Here is a 25,650-nt window from a genome sequence, read left to right as displayed (position 1 = left end):
TGGCACTTCTGGCTGCCCCAGGAGATCTTTGCCAGGTGACAGTAGATCTCACTTTCCAAGTGAGTGGCCCTTTCCAAGGGGACGAGGCTTCCTTGGGGTGGCACTGCCAAGCACACGTTCCTGCTTTATAAGGCAGAGTGAATTCAGGAAGTGTCCCAGTCTCCAGCAGTGGCAGAAGGTGGCAAGGCATCAGTTTTGTGTTCCATAAAGGTGTCTTGATGAACAGTCTCAGCCTTGACTGTGCTTCTGAATACCCCTGGAACTGCATTAGTCCCAGACGCCCGGGCGTGTCTCAGGCAGGTACCTCAGACTCTGCTGGTAGCTAGTACCCCTTGTCTACAAGATCACTAACTATTAATTTTGAGAATTATCAGCACTGCCTGCAGTTTCCAGAGGCCTCTGGGGGCCCAGGTGTTTCCTGCATCCTGGGAGCACCCCAGCTACTGCTTTGCTGTGTCCCTGAGTCTCTGCCGCTCAGGGGTCCATCTCCGAGTGTGGGAAGCAGCGAAGTGTCAGCCCAGGGAATGGGTGAGAAGGTGTAGCCAGCGCCCATGGCTCTTGAGTTTGGTGTGATTTCGGGACAATGAAGGGGAGAATAGTAGATGTCCATGGGCAAGTCCACGGGAGGGGTGACGGTGGGCACAGAGGGCCGTTGGGAGTGGTCAGTCGTTTGGAAAGGGCGGAATTCCTGCCTCGCCTCCCCAGCCACTTTCCCTGTGGACGACAGTGGCCCCACAGGTCCTCGTCTCCTTCCCCAGGGGCTCCTCCATTCCCAGCCTCTCCCCTGTCTCTCCCAGCCTTGTCGCCCGGCGTTCCTCCAGGGGGACCGGCAGGAGCCATCGAGACTGTAATTGCCGTCGTGCCTGCTTGGCCCCGTTGTAGTTAAGACTGTCAAGGCTTCCCCTTTTGCACTGAGACTGTCTGGTGTTTATCACTGACTTTAACACCATCCTCCCAGGCTTCTGTTCTGCACCAGGGTCTGGGCCCCTGTCAGCCTCCGCCTTGCCAGAGCCTCTTGCTGCCCGCTCGGAGCCCCAGAGCTCACAGGGGCTGCCTCCTGTGCTCTTCAGAGGACTCGCATTCGAATCTGAATTGCTAACAGCGGCAGAGATGCCACTCAGTGTCCTGGGATCCTTTCAGCAGCCCCACCAGGGAGGCTGTCGGAGGCAAAAGTGAGACTTATAGGGGACCCACTGGGATTTCTCTCCGGAAGACCTGTCATTCTCTAACTCCGTAGGGATCCGCAGAGCCGGCGGTCTAAAATTAGGGTACCGTATTTCACACAGCTGACTGAATTAAGATAAACTCTGCTTTCCTCTGATACGAAGCTGTAATTTATAAAATGATACCCTTACTAATTAATGTGGAAGTGACTGAGAAGAGGGCTAGAAAGCAGAGCTTTCCCTAAATGCCGGAGACAGTCTCATACGTGGAGAAGGCTTGACGGGACACCGAGCACAGCATCCCTTGGCGCCCCCACTCCCCCCACCAGCTGTGAGAATACATTTCACATTAATGTCAGCGGCCCAGAGGACTTCTGTGAAGAGTAGAAACAGGGTGGGGGACTAGAGAAGGCTGGGAATGCTGCATCTTAGGTTGGGGATTGTTCTTTGCAGTTAGTGTAGAGAAAAGAGGCAGCACTTGGCACCTTAATCACCGAAATTAAGCAATTATTCCAGTCCCCCACCTGAAATGAATTGGTATAACGGGAACAAAGAGGCAACAGGCATATTTCCCCATGTTTGGCCTGTATTTTCTCTTGTTTCCTCTCTTTCTCTCCTACTGGCAGCAGCCCATTGTGCTGAGAAACACTCCCAGTTTGGTTGTGAAATCTAAGTGGAGATGGAAAGTGATTCTCCTTCCATTCACCCGCTTCCTGTGTGTTCTGTGGGCCACATGAACGAGCTGGTTGGAAGGGGTAGTACTCAGTGGTCATGCGCTTGGGCCGCCAAGTCTGATGGCCTGGGGTTGTTCCTGACTGTCCCTCACAGCTCCGGAGCCATGGGCAAGCCTCGATCCTCTCATCTGCCAAATGGGAATAACAATGGCTCCTACCTCGAGCTGGTTAAACTGGCTCCATGCCTGGTCTGTGCTCTGTAAATGTCAACTTTCATTAGTTTTCTGTGGAGTCGAGTGAGGGAGAATCACTTGGGGAAGGAGGAAGGCAATCCTTCTCTTCCGAAAGCTCAGGGTCTGCCAGAGAACATGCCAGAGGATAAAGGTGTGAGTTTCTTTTTCCGCTGGAACCCGAGGCCCAGCCTTATTCCCCTCAGTCACTTCTTCCTGACACAGGCTGAATGGAAGTGTTGTGAAATTTGAAAGGGTCCCCAGACAATGATTATTAAATTCCTTACCCCAATCATCAGTCTTTCCTCTCAGCACAGTCTGAGCAGAGAGCAAGCATGCCATCCTGGAGGGAGCAGAGGGTGATGGAGTGGGTGGCCCAGCCCACAAGCCAAACACTGTCAGTCTCCAGATGCCCATTGCAGCAGGGAGGGTCTGCTGAGGTCCATGGGGGCGGGGGCCGCGGCATCCATATTTTTTAGAAAGCTTCTTGGTACTTTTTATACAACTGGTTTTGAGAACTACTGCCTTATAACAAATGTCCAAAAGAAGCATTTACTTTCTTCTTGGTTAATGCTCTTAACGTTTGACAGCTCAGGAGAAAGGCGAAAGCAGCAGGGGTGGTGTGTGTGTCCACGCACCCATGCGCTCGTGTTTGCAGATGTGTAGTGCCTGGTGCACGCAGAACACACACACGCAACGTCTTCGTAGGTGTGAACCATTCTCCTGTCCTCGTGAAGCTTTTAGCACGACTTCTGCTCGCAGTTTCCCCTCCCTGGGTTTTTAACGACAGGAATGATCTCCTCGACAAGGTTGCTGGGTCCCTGGACTTGCTCACCAGCACCCAGGACCGCCGTCTGGGATACTGGCTAGCGGCCAATGCAGAACCCCGGATTTCCCGTGTCAGCTCCTCCCCCCTTTAAGATACACACACTTTTTGGTGCATTCTAACTTTTAGATTCAAGCTATACGTGTTGTGTTTGATCATTTTGTATTCACTTATGCAGTTTCTAAGAAAAGCAGCTAGAAAGGCTTGTGTTCCTAACTCAACACAAACCACATGCCTGACTTGGCTCCCTGGAAGGGCGGAGAAATTGCTGAGATGTCAAATGAAAGATGGGATGTGTGGCTTGTGCTTATGGTGGAAAAGCCCCATCCCTTGATGGACCACATTTCACACTTGGTAAAAAATCCGTGCCCTCAGCAACATTCTGGAAACCCAGGAGGCATTCTCGATTGTTACTTGTAGAACCTCCTTCCTTGGTTTTGAAATAGGATGTATTCTGATCAGGAGACAACTTAAAGATGCCGTCCTACTTTGCAGGAAAAGAAAGGAATTTTCTCCTCCTTTCTGGTTTTATAGCAGCAAAGCACACAGTCATGGCCCAGGAGAAGAGTAGGGACTCAGGTACTCATCTTTATATCCCCGATGTTTAGTCATGATCATTGTTTTGCTAGATTTGCATTCCCTTTCCTGGATACTCATCTCTCAATGGAAGGGATAAATGAAACTACTTCACAAAACTCAGAAAACTGGTGCTGTTACCTGAGTGCACCTCATGTCAATCCCAAGGTGTGTTTTCTGGGCTCTCTTCCCCAGCCCTCCGTATTTCTTGTATAATTTTATTTTTTCATAGGATATTTCTGAGTCATTTATAAATTTCCTCCTTTATTTGGAAAATTTCTGCAGCTCTTGTTGAGTGATGCCCATCAATTCAACCTCCAAGATTAAGTCTGGGTCAAAATGACACTAGGTGGTTCTTCCAACATCACCGTGTTTCCATCTGGCTTAATTCCTTCCTGTCCTTCCAAAATTCCTATTGATAGATCCTTGGATTTAATCTCTGCTGCAAATTATTTTAAATCCCGAGTTTCATTAAATTCTTCTCTGCCTCATATCATTGCATTTCTGTACCAGAGCAAAACTTGCTTCACTCACACTGAATGTGTATGTAGACTATCTGTTCATATACCTGAAAAACCCCAGAGGGTTTATATATGGGTTAATATATATGCATATTTATATATGCACATATTCTTTATTAAATATAAATCAAATGAATACTCAAATTATTGGAAATTGGTCTGTCATCTTCAGCTAAACTCTTATTTCTTAGACTGAATAGTGACTGGCATGGGTTCTAGATATTCCCTGGTTCTCATGGGCAGGTAATGGAGAAGGATACTTGGAAGACCTGACTTCTAATTTCTAACCAACCAAGTGTGTGGCCCTGGGTAAATTGCCTAATGTTGCTGAACCTTAGTTTTGTCATCCATAATGTGAGGCTGAGTTCAGTGGTGTGGCTCTGAATATCGTGTTTTTCTGTATAGTTAGTTACCTAGGCCCCAGCAACACAGCAGACCCAGAGGGAAATGTACATGAAAGTATTTTCTCTTTGCCAAGGAATAAGGAAGATTATGTAAAATTTTTCTCCATTCTTTCACCTCTCTCAAATTCCTAACAGGAAATAAACATAGTGTGGACACATCCATGTTGACACTTTCAAGAAACTAAAGGAAACTTATGAGCCTGATGTCTGCACAGGGTCATTACCTGTTTGTTGGTTCTTTCATTAGGTCGTTCATATCAACTCACTTATTTTTTTTTTAATTTTGTTGTTTTCTGTCAAGCCTCAACATGAATCAGCTATAGGTATACATATATCCCCTCCCTTTTGAACCTCCCTCCCATCTCCCTCTCCATCCAGCTTACTTATTTTTTATGCAAGTACCTACTGATGAACCAGCTTGGACTTGACAGAGTCATGTGACTCTGTCGTCATGCACTTGTCAGTAGGCAGCAGGTAGTTTATCTTGTTCCTCAATTACCCTAATTATTTAGGAGAGCCTGGGAGCAAGTGGAAAGCTAGTTGACATAGTACCTTTCAAGGACTCGATGGTTAACAATGAGAATCATTTGACCTATTAAAGGAATTCTTTGGGAGAGATCCAGAACTGAATACGTGATTCTACATTGCCAGAGTAAAGATCAACTGTTTTCCCTTAGAATGAACCATTGGCTTGGGTTTTATGGCTCAGCTGAAGGGACTGTTGCAAAGCCAAGGAGGAATTAGGTGGAGGTGATGGCTTTCAGTCTCATGAAATGTACCATGAATCCTGAGCCACCTAAGAGTCAGGGAGGTCCTAAGCAGAGGCGTTAGTACTGGTGATCCTTAATCTGGTGGCTTGTCAGTGAGTATAGCCTGGGTTGTTCTTTGGTTGTCAGAGTCTATCTTGGTCTCTATTTGGGTTGGAGAATGTTTGTCCTCAGTAAAGAGGTAGGCATCTCTTTGTGGTCATGCACATGTATGTTTGTATATAGGCGTGAGTGTCTTAGTTAATCCCCCTTTGGCAACTTCTAGATGGTGACATATGATGATGGGTAATGGAATCACTCCTTGCAACCTTGCCATATCTAGATGTGATAAAGATAATAAAATCTCTGTATTAGGATACTTTCATAATTAGCCAAACTTCATACTTTCAGAAGTCCCAAATTAAGTGCATGGATATTATCTTTTCCTCTTTTTTTTTTTTTCTCCAAAGTTAAAACTGGGAAGGTCAAGTTGGCCTACATCTGAAGCTTTCCCCCGTTGGTTCTCAGAGTTGTGTTGAGAAGTACTGGCTATCAGATCAGATCAGATCAGTCGCTCAGTCGTGTCCGACTCTTTGCGACCCCATGAATCACAGCACACCAGGCCTCCCTGTCCATCACCAACTCCTGGAGTTCACTCAGACTCACGTCCATCGAGTCAGTGATGCCATCCAACCATCTCATCCTCTGTCATCCCCTTCTCCTCTTGCCCCCAATCCCTCCCAGCATCAGAGTCTTTTCCAGTGAGTCAACTCTTCGCATGAGGTGGCCAAAGTACTGGAGTTTCAGCTTTAGCATCATTCCTTCCAAAGAAATCCCAGAGCTGATCTCCTTCACAATGGACTGGTTGGATCTCCTTGCAGTCCAAGGGACTCTCAAGAGTCTTCTCCAACACCACAGTTCAAAAGCATCAATTCTTCAGCGCTCAGCCTTCTTCACAGTCCAACTCTCACATCCGTACATGACCACAGGAAAAACCATAGCCTTGACTAGACGAACCTTTGTTGGCAAAGTAATGTCTCTGCTTTGAATATGCTATCTAGGTTGGTCATAACTTTCCTTCCAAGGAGTAAGCATCTTTTAGTTTCATGGCTGCAGTCAGATAATACCCCCAGTTACTTGAAGAGTAAGCAGAGTAGCTTTCTCTAGTGCTGTTCAATCCCAGGCATGGTTCATTGTTGATTATATGCATGTTTACTGAGACAGTGAAATGGAGCATTTGAAGTAAGGACTGAGCAGAAACCCCTGGGACTGGTGGTTGTGGTGCCCAGAGCATTCACCTTGGGCTTCATCTTTCTTCTTTGGGACTCTTAATGACTTTTCAACTCTCTAATTTCTTGGCCAAAAAAAAAAGGAAGATACTACAATTTATTAGGGGGACTAAATAAATGAGATTAGGATCCATTTTTTCAGTCGCTCAGCCATGTCCAACTCTTTGTGATCCCATGGACTGCAGCACGCCAGGCTTCCCTGTCCTTGACCATTTCCGGGTGTTTGCACAAACTCATGTCCATTGATTGAGTTGATGATGCCATCCAACCATTTCATCTCCTGTCGCCCCCTTCTTCTCCTGCCCTCACTCGTTCCCAGCATCAGGGTCTTTTCCAGTGAGTCTGCTCTCTGTGTCTGGTGGCCAAAGTAGGGTCAATAATAATAGGTAAGTAATAAGATGAAACAGTGTTTCACGCTGTAGAGAACATTGTGTCATTCAAAACACTTTTACATGTGTCATTTTATTGTGGGGATCTGTGTGTATCCTTAGCTGCTACACTGTTTATCACCTTTGGTGAGCCAAAGTCAATGATCAGTCCTTTCAAGGACTATCTTCCCAAGCATATGTCATTTTACAAATAAAGAAAATGAAACTTAAGAGCTGAAAAGTGATAGAGCTGAGATATGAGCTGTCTTAAGATTCCAGGCTCTGGGCTCTTTCCCCCTGTATACAAAAATGAGTTGGGAAATGCCCATAGGTATTTAAGAATCTTTGCTACCTTCTTCTCTGTGCTGCACCCTCCAAGAGACCTGGATTGTACCTACCCGTCCACCCACAAACCTTCCAGCGTCTAAAGCTGAAATTGTCATGTTCAGACATGACAATTGCTCGATGACATGGAGGAAACACAACTTGGGTCCTCTGACAACTGAGATGTACAAGCTCTTCTGAAATGTGACTTTATTTCTTTAACCTGGGAAGCAATTGTCCAAGGTAAGAAGGCAAGGGCTACAGGTATATGTTTTCAGTCATACAGGTGAGTGGCCATGTCAGCCCAGGGTTCACCATGAGTAATGAGGTGGAGGCTCACACCCCGCAGACTAAGCACATTTGGTCAAGGTGCTCAGTCTTCTTTTAGTGTCTGTGTGTAAACAATACCTTCTTAAATCATCGACTCCTAGCAGGTACCCCACGTCTAGTAGTGTCTGACATTTGGTAGATGATCTATAAATATTAGTTCTATAACTGGAAGTTGCTCTGTTGATTATCTGAGTCACAAAAGGGGAAAAGGTCTCGTCCTGGTCACCCAGGCAGGTGGGGAATTACTGGACCTTCCGGTCCCAAGCCGCTCGCATCTCATGTGGTCTCTCCAGACTGCTTTCTTCCTGTGGCCAGCACACAGGGGAACAGACCATGCACTGCACCCCCCAGAGCAGCTTCACTTGGTGTCATCTGCCCCTTCAAGAACCCTCTAGACACTGACTCCCCCACCCCTGCAGGGCATCTTGGGGTCCATCAAGCCCAAACAGCACTTTCCTTGTCAGATGGCAAGTGCTGCTCGGGGTGTTCCTGCAGCGCAGTGGTCAGTATCCGAAGCAGCCGTGTCTGTGTTAAAGATTATGTATTTGCCACTAAGGGGAGAATATAGTGTTTATCGGCTGGAGTGCGTGCCGGCAGAGCTGATTACAGCGCAGCACTCTGTCAGCCAATGATTTGTCCTGTCCTTTATCATCTGTGTCACTCAGCAGTGTGCTGGCCAAGGGGACGGATCGCCCCCTTCCCTTTTTTATTTTTTTGTACCCATTTCGTGTAGAAAATTTGTATTTACTTTGGGAGTGTAATTTGTTCCTCATGGATAATGTGACCCTGAGCGGAGCTGGATCATGGGTTAGTTGAAGTGATATTTTCCGCTAATGGTAGTCGTACATCATTGCTGTCAGCTCGGGTTAGGAGGCAAGCACATTACAGCTCCATTTTACCTCTGCAGGCATCTGGGATTATTTGCCATAACCGAGTATGACATGACCGCGCTACAGAGTGCATTAAAATTTTACTGGCTTCTCAGGCAAGTTCCCCGGCTCCAGTGTGTGCTGCAGGCGGGCAGTCTGAGGAGGGAGTCCAGGGGCCCTGGCTTTCCACACTGAGGCCCGGCGGGGAGGGGATGCGGGCTAAGCAGGGGCTGCTCCCCTCGTGCCCCGAGAAGGAAGCCGGGGAAAGAATTACAGGGAGCCAGCCTGCAGGTGTGTGTGTGTCTGGGAACATCCCCAGCTGGCAGGGGACAGGCTGCCTCATGCCTCCAGGGGCTGAGCGCAGTGCCCCCTGCACTCAGCTCTCTCTCTCTGCGATGCCTACCCCTGGGCGTAGGTCCGCAGCAGTTCCTTCTCTGAGCAGGGCCCAGGGTCCTACTCGACAGGCCCCGCCAAGCCTCAGGCTGATCGTTACTGTTCTCATCTGCCTGTGTTCGGACAGAAGGAAGGAAATCTGGGTCCTCGTGTGGCAGAATCCACGTGCATCCACACAGCAGCCTAGCGCTCTAATAAACCCAGTTAGAAATGTTGGTCAGGACGCTGTACACATTATTTCATAGTCTCCACACCAGCCCCCCAGAGTGTAGGCACAATCAACCCCGTTTTACTTAAAAGGAAACAGAGGATGGAAGAGGTAAATTACCTTGTGTCCTAATGGTAGCAGGGGTGGGATTCTTACCTTTTATTCAGATCTCATTGACTTCGTATTTTATAAGATATCTAGTGTTGCATGTTATACAGAGATAGTATACTAGATAACTATGAATTTGAGCAAACTCCGGGAGATAGCGAAGGATGTGGGGAGCCTGGCGTGTTGCAGTCCATGGGGTTGCAAAGAGTCAGACACTACTTAGTGACTGAACAACAATAACAAAAAAAAGTTACTTGAATCGTGTGTTTATGTCCTTTACATGGACTGAGTTGTGTAATCCACATTGTAGCCCTGCCTGGTAAGTGCTAATGTTATCCCCAATTTACAGACAAGGAAACTGAGTCATGGGGAGCTTATGTAATAAGCGCAAATGTAATCTTATGTAATAAGCCTTATGTAATCTTGTACCAGTTGGTGGTTTTAAAGCCAGGTTGTCTTGCTCCTAATGCGACATTATTCACCACCAAGCTTTCCCTCCTGCCACATTCCAATAAGCCTGAGGACTGACAGGAAAAGACCAGGGAGAACAGTAGTATGTTGGACTAAAAGGAAATGTTCAAACGGCATTTTATCCCTTTCAGTTGTAACTCCAACATCCAACAAAATATTGCTTGAAAAAGATGCTCTGTGATGAGCGTTAATTGAGTAATAAGCCCCCATTTGCTGTTAGTACATCAGTTGCATGCAAATGGTGCTTCTAAGGTGCTTGAAAACATCGATTTTGTTAGCTAAGCAGTCACTTAGGCAAAATGCCTCATTCTTTTAATATATTAGCATCATCTCTCTTGTTGGAAAGGCTTAGAGGACCGTCTAGGCAATGAGTGGGATCCAGATCAGGGCCCAGTTTGTCAGCCAGAGTTGTGCGTGCGTGTTAAGTCTCTTCCATCGTGTCCAACTCTTTGCAACAGTATGGACCATAGCCCTCCAGGCTCCTCTGTCCATGGGATTCTACAGGCAAGAATACTGGAGTGGATTGCCATTTCCTTCTCCAACGGCTCTTCCCCACCCAGGGACTGAACCCACATCTCTTATATCTCCTGCATCATGTCATCACAAGCTTCACATCAGTGGGTCCTGAGTGCTAGACCAGAATGTTCACTCATGCCTGCACGCGTGGACATTGTCTTTGTTCGGCTACCGAATGACCTCTCTTTGCATCTCTAGCCCCATCATCCCTCTCCCAGAGCTTGAGATATTCCCCATCCTGGGCAGAGTGGCTCAACTGCTGTTCCCCTTGGCTAGTATACGTGGTCAGGTCATCAATTCATGAACTTGTTCAATAAGCCACACATGAAACGAGTTATACCTTGTACCCTCAAGGCAGTTTTTTTTAATGCTGCAATGGAAGAGCCATAGATAAGCATGGCTTCTCTCATTGAGAAATTTGAAATTAAGTTAGCGCCCTAAGAACTGTGCTCCCTGGCCCGCTCCCCTCCTTGGGCTCCCTCGCAGGTGCGTTGATCCTCCTGCTGAATGGCAGGAGGTCCAGGGAACTGACCTGATTTTTCTCCTCTGGCCTTAGATCCAATCACTCAAGTAGTACAGGTGAAAAACAAAAATATTGATCCAGTCATTGAAAAGCAATTATCCCTCTCAGATGGTGTGTTTGGAATGCAGCAATAATTGCAAGTAACGTATTCCCCAGAGACAGCAGGACAGCGTAAGTGGACTACCTGCTTAGTTAACCCAGAGCAGCCTCGCTGCATCCCGAACCTCTAATGATGAGCAGTTAGACCCTCTGTAAGAAAAGTAGACACTGGAAAAAAATGCAGTTTACTCAATCAATTACATAGGACTTATTCATTGTACAAAAGATCCCTCAACCTTTTATAACTAAAGGAAGTATGTGATTTGCACATTTTAGAGACTTTCTTGAAAACTCCTGTAAGAGCCTTCATGAAACCATGGGGTCATTTTAAAGCTCTTAACATTTAACAACTTTGACAGTATTTATGTTAGCAGGGTTTTGTTCTGTTTTTAAGATTTGTTTAGCTTCAAATAACAAGTTAAATTCAAACTGAAAAATAGAAGAATGTGTAGCCTTCTGGAATATAAATGTCGAGATAACCAAGCCATCAGAAGGGCAGAGCTGTGCAGCTGGATTTGAGTTGTGCAGAACAAGGAGTTGAGTGCCCTCCTTGTCTCGGCTCTGTTTCTTTCTGTCTGTCCACTTTATTCTTTTTTCTTAAAGATTTATTTATTTTTTATTGATTTACTTTTTAGGTTGCATGGGGTCTTCGTTGCCACCACGGGCTTTCTGTCGTTGCGTAGAGCAGGGGCTACTCTCCATTGCGCAGCGTGGGCCTAAGCAAGCAGGCTCAGTAGTTGTGGCACGTGGGCTCAGTTTCTCCATGGGATGTGGGACATTCCCGGAGCAGGGATTGAACCTGTGTCCCCTGCACTGGCAGGTGGATTCTTAACCACTGGACCACCTGGGAAGCCCATATCCACTTTAGTCTTGATTGTGGAAATTATTTTCTCCTGTGGTAGAAATCACGCACTGTCCTTCTGAGCTCTACACCTTTCAGCTTCAGCCGGTGGAAAAGAGACTGCCTGCTTTTCCACTGCAGTTCCCAAAATCCATGGAAAGGATTCTGATTGGGTCAGCCTGGGTTTCCCTGGTGGCTCAGTGGTAAAGAATCCACCTGCCATTGCGAGAGATGCAGATTCAATCCATGGGTTGGGAAGATCCCCTTGAGAAGGAGATGGCAACCCACTCCAGATATTCTTGCCTGGTAAATCCCATGGACAGAGGAGCCTGGTGGGCTGCAGTCCATGGGGTGGCAAAGAGTCAGACACAACAGCAACTAAACAACAGGTTACATCCTGGGAAGCAGGTTCTCTGGAAAGGACTGTGGATCGGCCAAGCTGTGGGTAGAAAGACAGGGCCGTGTTGTACAAAGGTTGTACAACTGTGGATCGGCCAAGCTGTGGGTAGAAAGACCGTGTTGTACAAAGGGCCGTGTTGTACAAAGGTGTTCTGGAGGTAGCTCTGTATGGAATAGGTAGAGGACCCAGAAAGTGGAAGTTTGGCAGACAATGATGTGTCTATGAAGCACACTCTGACCTCCTTGCCAGGCGAGTCAGGTACTCACAGGTACTTCTTGCCAGCCGCCAAAGCAGCCTTGATCTTCATCCAAAGTTAACACTTAGTATTGATCGCAGGGTCTGAAATATGAATATATGTTTTCATTTATATACAATACTTGCCTAAATTTTCATAGAATTATCTTGAGTGCCATGCACAGATTGGGTCTCTCTTGCTTAAATTAAACTATTAAGAGGCTTCCATGGTGGTCCAGTGGTTAAGACTCTATGCTACCACTGCAGTGGGGCATGGGTTTGATCCCTGGTCAGGAAGCTTAAGAATTTACATGCCTCTTGGCATGGCCAAAAAAAATAGTAACTTAAAAAATAAAAGCAGAAGATAAAAATGTTAAAGAATACTAAGCTATTAAAAGTTATAGAGGGGCACAGGATTTTCGAGAGTAAGAATCCATGAGTACACCTATTCAGAACAGTCCAGAATTCATTCATGCTGTTGACGCAGTAGGTGATGACAGCCCCCGTGATAGACACAAAGGTCTTTGAAGTCACTGAGATGCCAGTTAGTAAATTATTTATCCAGGGTACAAAATGTAACTTACTTGTCCAAAGGAATTACGGTCATCCCAGAGTACCTAGCTTGTGTCCAGTGTCTTGTGTCCATCTTAAGTTATAACAGGTGGCCTTGCCGAAATGACTTTCCTAAGTCATTAGGAAGTTGAGAAACTCAGCCACAGCATTTACACTCACAGTTCATTCAACAGACTTAGGCTTCCCTATGTGCTGAGCCATGCACTGCTCTGGGCACTAGGAATGGAGCAATGATGAAGACATAACAAGCCTTCAGACAGAAAGTCTAATTGAAGAGAAAACCGAGGTAGCTTGATGAATTATTAACCTGCACCCCCGCCCCCAGCCCAGTGTATGCTGAGGAATGGCGCACAGGCTGAACCCTGCTATCTGGGAGAAGAGGTATTCGACTTAGATCTTGCTGAAACACGTGGATGTGAATGATTGCTAGGCAGCAAGAGTCCTGCAGGTAATAGGCAAATGGGGATATTACTTTCAAAAAATGAAGAGATGTGACAATCTTAGTGTATGGAGAAACACTAATAATGGAGCAAGGTTCATGGTAGGGGATGGGGGGGGACATGTGGCTGTAAATGTGGGTTTATATAAACAGCTCCATATAAACAGACCTTGTAGGGCAAGATACAGAGTTCTTAGACTTGGTTCAGATGGGAGCCCACTGGGTACCATGCGTGTAGGTGAATGACACGTCAGATTTGACTTTCTGGAAGAGAATTAATCCTGGTAGTGGTGGAAGGATGAGGTGGAAGAAGGATGATGACCGAAGAGATTGTTGTCATCATCACTGGCTGGATGAGAGGCCATTGGGATCTCAACTAAAGTGGTGGAAAAGGGAGGAGTTAGATTTTGGAGGCATTTCTGAAGTGGAACTGACATGATTTTGTGACCCCTGGAATGTGGGGGTCGGGTTTCAAGTAAGACTGACTGGGTGGGCATTGATGATACCATGAATGGGAGGCTGAGAATGGGGGGAATACGGGCTTCTAAGGTGGCACTAGAGAATCCACCTGCCAGTGCAGCAAACTCAAGAGATGGAGTTCCATCCCTAGGACAGTCCCCTGGGGTTGGGAATGGCAACCCTCTCCAGCGTTCTTGCCTGGAAAGTTGCATGGACAGAGGAGCCTGGTGGGATACAGCCCTTGGGGCTGCAAAGAGTCGGACACGACTGAGCAACTGAGCACATACGTACATAATAGGGGAGAGAGAGAGTGTGAGCCCAGGGAGTGGCTGGCAGGAACCTCCGCTGCATGGGTTGAAGAGACTGTGCACATTTATGGTGCAGGAGCGAGCCCAACTGCAGGATGGTGTCTGGGAGCCCAAGAACCATCTGGGTTTCGGAGACAGTTGGAGCAGTGGGAGTGAGCGGGAGCCCAGCCAGAGCGCCGGGAGTTCGTCTGCATCTAATCTAGGAATCAACACATGTGGTGATGGTAACCATTCAGAACAAAGTGACGGTATATTAATCCTAGCAACTGATGTTTGTGTGGGTTTTTTAAATGATATACTGAATGACTTTTTTCTGTTGTTGTTATGGCAAAACACATGTAACAGAATTTCTTGTCTTAGCCATTTTTAAGTGTACGTTTCAGGAATGTTTGGTACATTCACATTGTCGTGTGACCTGTCTGGTTTTTTTGTGCCAAATGTGTTAAACCACCAAACGGTAGGTCATTTAAACCTCATAACCAACACCCCTGGGGAAAGAATGTTTAGTCTTCATTTTACAAAGGAGGGACTTGGAACAAGGGAGGAACTGAGGCAAAACCTAACGCTTTGGTGACAATACATCCACGCCTTCTCTCATCAGTATAGAAGTTACACCACGTCATCGCTGGTGACAGTACTTACCATCTAACTTCTGTGGACCCAGCAGCAAGCAACTCACTTGTATGCTCAGATTCCAGAGTTTTCTGTAAGAAAGCCAGAGAAAACAGATTCATCAATACCATTTTTACCTATTTGCAGGGCAGAAATGGAGACACCAATGTAGAGAACAGATTTGTGGACACCGTGGGGAAGGAGAGGGTGGGATGAATTGGGAGACTAGCCCTAACATATACACGCTACCATGGTAGAATAGATAGCTGGTGAGAGGCTGCTGTATATAGCACAGGGAGCTCAGCTCGGTGCTCAGTGATGACCTAGAGGGGTGGGATGGGGTGGGAGGTGAGAGGAGGCTCAGGAGGGGGGTGATATATGTATACAGATAGCTGATTCACTTTGTTGTACAGCAGAAACTAACATAATATTGTAAAGCAATTATATTCCAATTTAAAAAAGAAAACCAGAGCAGACTCATCATAGAAGCTTCCATGCTCTGGTCTGTAGGTGAGAGGGGCTGATTCACCATCCTAGGACACTCAGGGTTAGCCAGTCTTGAAGACCCTTGGTTCACAGCAGTCCCACCTGGGGCCACCCATCAGGGTCTGGCTGGCCTGGCCTGGTGGAAGTGGAGGACTCTTAAAGACTAGCGCCCTCACCCCCGCCCCCCCGCCCCGCCCCCCGTCCCCCTCTGCCACACACACAGGCACAGGGAGCCATCTGCTTTGGGCTGCCTCAGGAGGGCTTTAGACAGGAAGTGAGGGAGGGGGCTGCTTCCAGTGGCTCAAGATAAGGAAAGGGAACCAGATACAACTAGCAGAACCGTTTTACCCCTTTCCTTCCTTCACGCCGATCTCCCCAGAATCTGAAAGAAGACTGTGTAGAAAGAGGAGAGCTGGGTATCCCACCATTCTCCTCATTCTCTTTTCTTAAAGTAAAATCATCAGCCTCTAAAAACTCAGCTGGAAACCAGCTCCTCAGACTTCTCCAATTGTCTGGAAGGTCACTGCTAAGGTAGGGTTGGCCCTGGGAGCAGCACAGAGTGAGGGCTCCTGAGCTCAGGACCCCCAGACTCTAGCACATGGAGCATCTTGACCTTCAAGACCAGCTTCAAACAGCCACTAAGTGACCGCTTGTGTGATAGGTATGCAGACCCCCAGAGAGCCCACCGGAGGTAGCAGTTGCCACCTAAATTCTATCATGAAAATGATCCTTTGAGAAAGCGGTGTCTGAAAGGTTTTGGGTTTGAGGGATTTTCATTTTTTTACTTTTTCATTTTGAAATAATTTTAGACTTACAAAAAAATAGTCTAGGAAGCTCCCATATACCCTTCACCCAGCTTCTCCTAATACTGTATCTTTTAAAACCAGAGTACAGATACTTAAGGCTTTCATGGTGGCTCATTGGTAAAGAATCTGCCTGCCAATACAGGAGACTCGATTTTGATCCCTGGGTTTGGAAGATCCCCTGAGGAAGGAAATGGCAACCCTCTTAAGTATTCTTGCCAGGAGAATCCCATGGACAGAGGAGCCTGGCGGGCTACAGTCCCTGGGATCACAAAGAATCAGACGTGACTGAGTAACTAAAAAACAACAGATATTTAAATCAGAAAATTAACCTTCATATAATACTGTTAGCTAAATCTACAGACCTTTATTCAGAGTTCACCTGTTTCCCCAACTGTGTCCTTTTTCTGGTCCTGGGGTTCATCTAGGACCCCACACTGCATATAGTTGCCAGAAGTTTTCTTTGCCTCCTTCTGTCTGGGAAAGTTGCTCAGTGTTTCTTTGTCTTTCATAACTGACATTTTTCAAGAGTCCAGACAGGTTATTTTGTGGCCATCCATCCTTTGATTTGGGTCTGTCTGATTTTTTTTCTATTTTTTAATTGGAGTAAAATTGCTTGATGATGTTATGTTAGTTTCTGCTGTACAGTGAAGTGAATCAGCTATATGTACACATATATTCCTCCCTCTTGGGCCTCCCTCCCCACACCCATCCCACCCCTCTAGGTCATTATAGAGCACTGATGTTTTCTTTTGATTAGATTGAGGTTATGCCATCTTGGCAGGAAAAATCTTGGGTGCGATGGCCCCTTCTCGGTGCATCACATCAGGGGCTCATGATGTCTTCCTGCTGGTCGTGGGGATGCGACGTGGATCACTCAGTTAAAGTAACGCCCACCAGGTTCCTCACTGTAAGGTTACTATTGTTTTCCTTTCAGAGTAATTAGGATCTTGTGGGGAGATATTTTGAGACTATGCAAAATACCTGTTTCTCACCAAACTGTCAACCACAGTTTCAGTGCTCATCTGTGATTCTTAACCTCAGTAGATAGACTCTGGTCTTTGCCTGATGGTAAGACATGTGCTTTTAAACTGGTTGAGCTCTTCATGATAGCTAGCCTGTGGTATAAACAGTGGGAACTGTGTAGTCTGCAGGCCAGGCCATATCTCCAAGAGGTGTGGTCCTGAGGGGCCCTGTGGAGGTCAGGCAGCCTGAGGTCCAGAAAGTAGAAGGACGGAGGAGATGCCTGGAAAGGTAGGGGTGGTTCCAGTCCCATCAGGACAGGCTGTGTGACTTGACCTTGAGAAATTTACTTAATGCCTCTGAGCTGCTGCTGTTCTTTGTGTTTTGTTTTGTTTTGTTTTTTTAATCTGAATACAAAACATGTAGAATGATAATGGCCTGTAATAAATAATCAGTGAATTTCAGTCTCTTCCACACAGTTACCCCTACCACTGCTCCCCCAACCCTGCCATCCCTGCCAAAAACCAAAACAAAGCCCTGACACACATTAGCATTGAATCCCTTACAGACAAGTCTGTCTAGTCCTCAGAAGCAGATCTCTTAAGAAATGGGACCTCAAATAAGTAAGTCCTGAAGAAGCAGATCATAGAGACATGAATCTTGGCTATGTCATCAGTCAGTGAAATTTGGAAAGAGGGGCCCTGCAGAGAGAGATTCAACAGGAAGAACAGACTTTAAACAGGAAGTCAGTAAGCCGTTGGAGGAGCAGGAGGTACCCCAAGGAGCAAGTAATGGGCCCCAAGCAAAGACTGATGGCAGAGGCAGCTTTAATAATCAAGAAGATTTCACCTCTCTATCTGTTTGCTTTTGAGAAGGCTTTTAAGTACATTTCCACTGAATTCGCTCCTATTGTACGAGTAGGATTTTTAAAAGTCTATTCCCCAACTTTGGGGGCCCTTCTGTCCCTCCCCACATCCTCCCTGTCTTGGACTCCCAACTCCAAGTGATGTCCTTCTGTCTTTCCTTTCTTTCTTTGGTGGTGCCAGGTCTTAGTTGCAGCATGTGGAGTCGTGTTGCCTGACCAGGGATTGAGTCTGGGCCCCCTGCATTGGGAGCTCGGAGTCTTAGCCACTGGACGCCCAGGGAAGTCCAAGGGATGTTTACATTATTGCTAACTCAGAGCCTCACGTGTGATGTGTGCCGAGGAGCTGCTACCTCAGCAGTCCCCGCGTGTGTTCACAGTGCACCATGTGCTCTCAGGCCGAGGGTACCGCAGAACCTGCCTGCCAGGGCGGCTGCTCCATGAATGTGGGCGTCAGACGTGCTGCACGTACTCGCTGCCCCAGGCACGCGATGGGGATTTTAATGGTAGCTGTGCTCTCTGAAAGGTGGCAGCACCAGGCTCGAGGAGACTGGAATCAGGGAGACTTGCCAGCGTCTGAGGGTTTCTAGAAGTCTCTCTCACGGTCAGAAAGGGAGCAGCCCCTGTGTCAGTCCTCGGAGTGTGGCCAAGAGATGGAAATGTGTTGTGTTTGGTTGTAGTAACAGGATGCCTATCAGTGGCTTTGAGAGCGTATTTGTTTCCTGTGGCTGCTATAACAAACCACGAACTTGGTGGCTTAAAACAGCAGGAACTTCTCTTTCAGTTCTAGGGGCTAGAAGTTCCATGTCGTGTCCACTGGGCCAAAATCAAGGCTCCGTTAGGGCTGTACCTACCACCAGAGGCCGTAGAGGAGACTGCCCTGTGCCTCTGCCGTCCTCTGGTGGCTGTTGGCCTGCCTCTGCGTGTGGCCGCCTCACTCCAGCCTCCGCTCCTGTCTTCACATGGCTTTCCCCTCTCGTGTGCAACTGGTCTCTGCCTCCTTCTTATAAGGGCACTTGACATGGCACTTAGGGCCACCCTCAATAGTCTCCGCATCTTGAGGTCTTTAACTGAGTCACGTAAGCAAAGACCTTTTTTCTTTTAACCTATTCTTCTTTTTTTTTTTAATTAATCAATTTATTTTAATTGGAGGATAATTACTGTCCAGTGTTGTGGTGGTTTTTGCCATACATCAGCATGAATCAGCCACAGGTATACATGCGTCCCCCGCCTCCCACCTCCCTCCCCACCCCATCCCACTGGGTTGGCCCAGAGCACTGGCTTTGGGTGTCCTGCTTCAAGCATCAGAACTCACCCTGGTTGTGTATTTTACATGTGGTAAGGTACACGTTTCAATGCTCTTCTTTCAAATCATCCTACCCTCACCTTCTCCCACTGAGTCCAAAACTCTATTCTTTACCTCTGTGTCTCCTTTGCTGCCCTGCATGTAGGATTGTCAGTACCATCTTACTAAATTCCATATATATGCATTAATATACAATATTTGTCTTTTTTTCTGACTTACTTCACTCTCTATAATAGGCTGCAGGTTCATCCACCTCATTAGACTGACTCAAATGTGTTCTTTTTTAAAGCTGAGTAATATTCCATTGTGTATATGTACTACAATTCCTTATCTCTTCATCTGCCGATGAACACCTAGGTTGCTTCCATGTCCTGGCTCTTGTAAATAGTGCTGCAATGAACATTGGGGTTCACGTAAAGACCTTTTTCTTACAAGGCAGCATTCGTGGGTCCTTGCAAAACATACAGAAGGCAGGCAGGAAGGAAGCAGGTGATCAGGGGCCTTTTATGTCTCTGTGGCTGAAATAATCCAGTCCAGGGACAAAGGCAAAAACAGGAATCTGGCGAAAAGGGCCTGGATTTCCCCAGTTCAGCATGACGGTCCCTGGGCGTTCTGCTGCCTTAAGAGTTCTGTTAGCGAGAGAGGAGTGGGAGAAACAGCTTCTGGGTAAGCACAAAACAGCGACAGCCACAGAGGATGTGGGTGTCCAGACCTTCTGATGTGGTCAGATTGCAAAATCTGAATGGGTGTCTACCCTCTAGTTCTGTTAAGTTCACACCGTCTTAATTTCTCTGTTTAAACCTTCTCAGCTCAGTCAAACAGTAAATGACCGTAGTTGTTGAGTTTCTAACTCTCTGCCCATCTCTGGGATCCACTGATGAGGAAAGTGAGCTTAAGGCTGACACTCAGAAGGCCTAGAATTCATGTCTGACTGCTGGTGTGACTTAGAAGTCACTGGAGCACTCTAGACCCTCAGTGGAACGGTTCCCTACCAAGGCTGTGGTGAAGAGATGAAATGCGTTTACAGGACTTCCTGACATGATAGTTGGTGTTACTGCTATCCGCGTTAAGTGGAGCCCACTGGCACCTCCCAGCTTCCACCAGGTTTAGGGGGTTGGAGCCCTTGTTGAGCCACACTCCCTCAGGCACGCCCACCATGACGCTCAGACTTGTTCTGTGCGCTGGTTGTTGTCATTTGTTATCTTCAAGTTTTGACTAGGAAGGCAAGTTGCCTTTGGTGCTGATGTTGGCACTGCTCTCACTACGTCCCTGAGTGTAATTCCAGGAGCAAGTGGAGAGTATCAGGGGCGTTCTGGGCACTAGAAAGTTCCCGTCACATCTGGACCATGGGGAGAGGGCAAGCTCCTGAACCTGCACTTGGTTTGCACTCATGCTCGCGGTTAGGCCTGGCCACCCTGTCCCTGGTGGTCTTGGTCCTGGACGTGCGGGTGGTAATGCCAAGGACCAGAGAGGAGGAGCAGAGGTGCTCTTAGCACCTGTGCCAGTCCTGGCTCTTTGGTCTGATCAAACTCAAGCCCAGGTGGCGGCCTGCAGAGCAGATGAAGAAATGTAACACCTGGGCAGGTGGCCAGAAAGGAATGTGTGGAGGGAGGGTCCCCACCTGACTGTGCACACGGTCATCCCTGCTGCTGTGCCTGGTGGCGTGGGGAGAAGGGGCGGAACATTTGACAGTCTGGGGACTCTGATCCCAAAGTTCCCAGGTGGAGTGCAGGAACCTTCTGTATTTCCAGAAGGGTGCTCAAGGCTTCTGATATACACACAGTAAGCCAAGCAGAGACCCAAATTTCTAGAAAGAACCATGAGCTTGGGGTCAGGAAAACCTGCGTCTGGTGACAGCTTTGTTACTCACCTCACACACTCTCAACTCCAGCAGCCTTAGATTTCAAGCTGGCCTGGTACCTGCCTCCCTGGGGTGTTGAAAGCATGAGTAAGACACGCGAACAAGTCATGAACACTTCAACAAAACCGCGACGTCTGTACTTCCCCATGAAGCCCTCAGCCAGCCTGGCTTACTTGCTTCAGCTTTGGTGTCCCCACCAACCACTTGCCACCAAGTCCATCCTCACCAAAGATTTACATAGCCCATGGCCAAATTGTTATTTTAATTAACAAGCACTCCTAAAGGCTTTTACTCTTATTTTGGTTAAAGAGAACTCGTAATTAAAGGAAGTATACTTCTTATCCTTGACAAATCGTTGTGAATTCTTGTGGCACTCCCTGTGATAACATCTATCCAGATGAACGTGTTTGCCTTTAATGCAAGTGTCATGTATAATTTGGGAGAAATTCTATTGTCATTGAGCGTTAATGACTGCCCACTTTCTGTAAAGTGCTCAGAGACACCAGCAGCAGCCGGATTTGTAAACCACAGAGAGAAGATGGGAGAACTGGGCAAAGAGGCAGGAACTGCTGCCCGGCCAAGGGGCAAGGGGGTCGGGCAGACCCCTCCTGCGGGGAGGGCAGGACAGCGATGCTTCCGGAGGCAGGTCTCCACCCCCAGGCCTGGAACACTCGCAGCCGGAGACACCCACACAGCCCGGCCCTCTGCCTTAGCTTCGACCACGCTCTTGACCTCTCCTCCAGGCTGCAGCTGCCGTGGATGTCTGTTTTGACCCTGGTTTCACCTAGCCGCACACATCGGCTGGGGGCCCTGGGAGCCTGAAGTGTGATACGCTTAGAGCCCTGCAGCCCCACTGCCCAGCCCTGTCCCTCTGCAGCCCACCCTGGAGGAGAAGGCTGCCCAAGAGGCCTGGCAGGTGCCGCTGCAGAAGTTGGCTCCTGGGCAGCTGTTACGTCATGCCTGTTTGTTAACATTCTCAGTTTTCTTCAAATGACTCATCCAGAAAGGAGTGGGGTCAGGGGGTGAGCAGAGCTGTTTGGGGTGAAGACACAGCGTGTGTCCGCTTACAGCGGGCACCGCGGGCTGCAAACTGCAACAGCTGGAGGCCTGGGTCTGGCCTCCGAGCCATGTGATTGCACCTCAGTGTCCTCATCTGTAAAAGGGGTCGTTTTCCGCATCTGACAGATCCGTCTTTTTAACTGGGAGGAAGTGTTGTGTCCACGTGTGGAGCTTAGTAGTTACCACCTTAATGTCAGGAAGTCGTGACAATGAGTGTTTCTCTTTGCTTTGTGTCCCCACCTCAGCCTGTGCTCCCCAGGGCTTGGAGGTGGGCCTTTCTGCCCGAGGAGGGGCAGCTCTGAGCACAGGACCAGGGAGCCCAGTCACAGAACCACACAGAAGCAGCTCTGACCTCCTGGTCCACATCCTGGAACAGTTAACACACAGTGAGCTGAGAATCGCTTCTGTTGTTGTGAGGAAGAGGTGTCTGGATACCTAGTTTTTCCTGCGGTGGGTGGACCTGACCATGGGTAGATCTGCCGTGATGGGTGACATGCTGGCTGGTCCGTCTCGTGTGTCACTTACAGAGATGCAGGTGCGTGATTTCAGCAGACTCAGATTCCCGTTAGAGATGCACAACGCAGGTTTTCCTGAACTCTGTTTAATCTTTCTTCGATGATTAAAAAGCCTTTCAGAATCATCAGTGTTTCTGTGGGAGCGGCCCTTTTTGTTGCATCCCAAGTCTAAGAAGCGGTGGAGAGCAGAGAGCCCGGCTGGGAGCACCCCTGGACTCGCCATGCCGGCCTCTCAGTTCCCCAGGGCCCTAAGGCCGCACTGCTCACGCTTCCAAGAGACCGAGAGGAGCCGAGGAAAGACTGAGCACAGACAAGTCTGAAGGGCGTCTCAACTGTCCTGTCGAGGGCCGCTGCCTGTGAACACAAGCCCTGGAGCCCAGGCTCACCGGAGCCCTGCCCCTTCCGGGGGCCGCCCTCCTGTGGGGACCCAGGCCCGGGGCGCCCGCAGCAGCCCTTTAGTTCGCAGTGCGGTGATTTCCTCTGTCTCGTGATTTAACCTGCCCACATCGCTGAACCTCTATATTACACGTCTGTGTCAGGACGTCAGAAGAAATGAGAAGCCTCCTTGAAACAGCAACCTCTATTCCACGCTAAGAATGTCTTCTTAGCCCACCCCCCACCACAGGCCCCCACTCCTTCTGTACATTTTTGAGATTTTTAGCATGGTCTCTCTCCAGGATGAAGAATACCCTCCTCCATGACCCCAGCCTCTTGTCAGATGATAGATGAAATCTTTTCTTAAGCTGACTCCCTTGTCTATTATGTTTTCGAAATTCAAGGTTTCTCTTAGATTCTTGGCGGGCTGCCAAGTGGCCGGCCTTTGTGAGTAGGTGAATTGCTCTTCTCTTCGGCTCCTTAAACAGGAAGTAGTTGTTTTTAGGGTGAAAGGAAGGGGAGGTGTCTATCCACCTCCCTCCTCGGGCTTTCTTGAGGTGGCCAGGCAGTTGGTGGAAATTTACTTCTTTGCTCCTTTTCAGGAATTTGTTCTAGGGGACTATACCATAGAAATAAACCCAGTGATGAGCAAGCCACCACCTTGCTGGATGGTGCTGGGTTTTCCTGCTCCACGGTGTCCCCCAGAACCAGTTGTACAGCTTCCTGACAATGCGCCTGCATCTGACTGGTGTGACCCACTGACGGAAGGAAGCTCAGCGCTGTTCCTCTCTGCACAGAGGACATTTTAGAGATCTGGGGCGGCTGCCCTGATGCACGTAGGGGGAGACCCGGGCAGGTGTGCCTGCCTGTTGCTCTTCAGTCGCCCCCAACACGGGCTTGATGTGGACAGCTGACTGTCCACACTTTGGGTGACTAGGAGCTCTCTTTGTCAGCTGGATGGTGTGGTCTCCCCCGAGGAGGGGGAGTTAAGACTGGCTTCCATTTAAACCTAAACGGGAAGAAGGACAAATGCCATTCTCCTACCCTTGTGTATAAACTTATGTGACAAATCCCACGTTTTAAGTCATCAGTCATGTGGCTTTTTTCCCCCTTTCCCTTCTGAGATTTTGAGAGGACAGTTTTGTCCCTGCATGACCATTAGTGATGGGAGAATGATGGCTGCTAATCCTTCATGAAATTGAGGTGCAGGGTAGCTCCCTGCTGTTGGGCGATCCAGGAGAGATGGAGGGCATTGAGGTCGCGGAGCAGGGAGACCGCCGTGCAAACTGTGCGTTATGTCTCTGCAGAGCTCCCAGCCTGCGAGGGGACATTCGTGTACCTAGGTCACCAGGACAGTAGCGAAGCTGTGTGAATCCAGCCTCAGAACAAGCCCCAGCTCTTTGAAAACCCCAGCAGGGCTGTGCACAGAGAAGGCATTTTCACCGGTGTTCTCAGTTACTTTCTGGGCGCCGTCCCACTGGGTAACCTGAACCTGAGCACAGACAAGGCACTGTTTGCTTTGCACCACACAGAGTCTAATCACCTGGACTTCATTATCTGCAAAAACGCCGCGCCCCAGGCTCCTCCACAGCTCACAGGTGATGGGCCAGGTACGGGAACGTGGACCTGGGAGCTCCCTCTGGGTCTGTGGGGAGGGGCCGCACTGGGGTTCAGTAAGACGAGGGGTCCGCTGAAGACAGCAGGGCCAACCTGAGGCGGAGGCTCTCCTGGTCCCTGTGGCACCGCCGGGCCCTGCCCTCAGTGTGCCCTCGCTCTTTCATGACCGTGAGTCGAGTCTTTAGGAGAGGTAGATTAAAAACTCTGAAGGAAGGGGTGCGGGGGGAGAGACCAACACTTAACAGGCACCTCCTCCTCCACCCCAAGGAGCAGATAGTCCGCAAGCCTGCAGGGGTTAGCTTGTTAGATCAGATGCGTGGGGTGCACATGAGGAAATTGACCCCTGACCAGTCAGACTCAAAATCAGGAGTAGAGGCAGGGCTGCCCAGCTCTGAAAACCCACCCATTTCCTGTGTTGCCCAATCTTCTCTCAAGCTCCCCAGACATCTGTGCTGTGCTCCAGGAGGTCCACGGAGGGATTGGAGAAGTGAGGAGGGCTTCCTGGAAGCAGTGGCAGCAGAACCGTAGCCTGAGACATACCAGCCTGAGCAGGGAGGCCACCATGGCTTTTTCTGAAGCACAGTCAGAAGCGCTTACTCGCTGGAAGCCCAAGTGTGGCGGTTTGTCTCTGCCCCATTTCCTTGTGTGTAAGTGAGCTCAGCGTGGCCACGCCGCAGTCTTATGGTGTGGGCAGACGTGGAGGGACACCGGCTCCAGGCCTCCCTAGTGCCCGACCAGTCCTGCATTTCTCTGCTCCGCCAAGGCACAGGCTCTAGAATGATCCAGCAAGCATGGGAGAAATGGAGAGACGGGTGCACCCGGCAGCTAGTGAACCTCACGCTTGGGAAACAAAGCGGGTAAGTGGTGACTGATCGATCTCGGAAGGTGTTTGGTGTCAGGGCAGAAAGGCCCCTGGAAGCCCGCTGGATGAGTTTAGAGATTTGCTTTGGTTTGGTGGAGAAACCAGATGGCGGGCTTCTCTTTGGGGGAAGATGGCAGTAGATGACGGTCGGAAGAGTCATCCTGGCTGCTTTGTGTAAAGGCAGGAAGAGGGGAGCCTTGTTCTTAGGTAGCTCGGGGGTTGTATGACTCCTCAGTTTCTGGAATGACATTGCTAATAATAACAATAGGAACACCCGAATTGCTGCAGAAATTTGCTTCCAGAATGTTTATAATTACTGTCCCTTTTCATCTTTAAAATAACCCTTTGGGACGCAGAGGACACAGAGATCCTTCTCAGTGACATCCTGCTGTGAACTTGACTAAATCATTCCAGGCTGAGTATGTGCTCTGAGGTGG

General features: G+C 48.5%; 1 protein-coding gene across 10 annotated transcripts in view; it reads left to right on the top strand.

Annotated features, from left to right (window-relative positions):
* The window catches only part of AUTS2 (activator of transcription and developmental regulator AUTS2), a 1,221,294-nt gene that overhangs the window by 857,588 nt on the left and 338,056 nt on the right, over positions 1-25,650 (top strand). Inside the window, exon 1 of one of the 10 annotated variants that reach the window (XM_061402557.1) lies at positions 18,735-25,208. The exons of the other annotated variants lie outside the window; for them this stretch is intronic. Coding sequence (XP_061258541.1) covers positions 25,143-25,208 — 66 coding nt within the window. The 5' untranslated portion in view covers positions 18,735-25,142. Of the gene's footprint in view, positions 1-18,734; positions 25,209-25,650 lie in introns of those variants that run through there. 10 annotated transcript variants of the gene reach the window in all.

This window comes from Bos javanicus, chromosome 25, assembly GCF_032452875.1.
Source record: "Bos javanicus breed banteng chromosome 25, ARS-OSU_banteng_1.0, whole genome shotgun sequence".
Lineage (NCBI taxonomy): Eukaryota > Metazoa > Chordata > Mammalia > Artiodactyla > Bovidae > Bos > Bos javanicus.
Note: the sequence above shows the minus strand (reverse complement) of the source record. Positions and strands in the feature narration are given on the sequence as shown.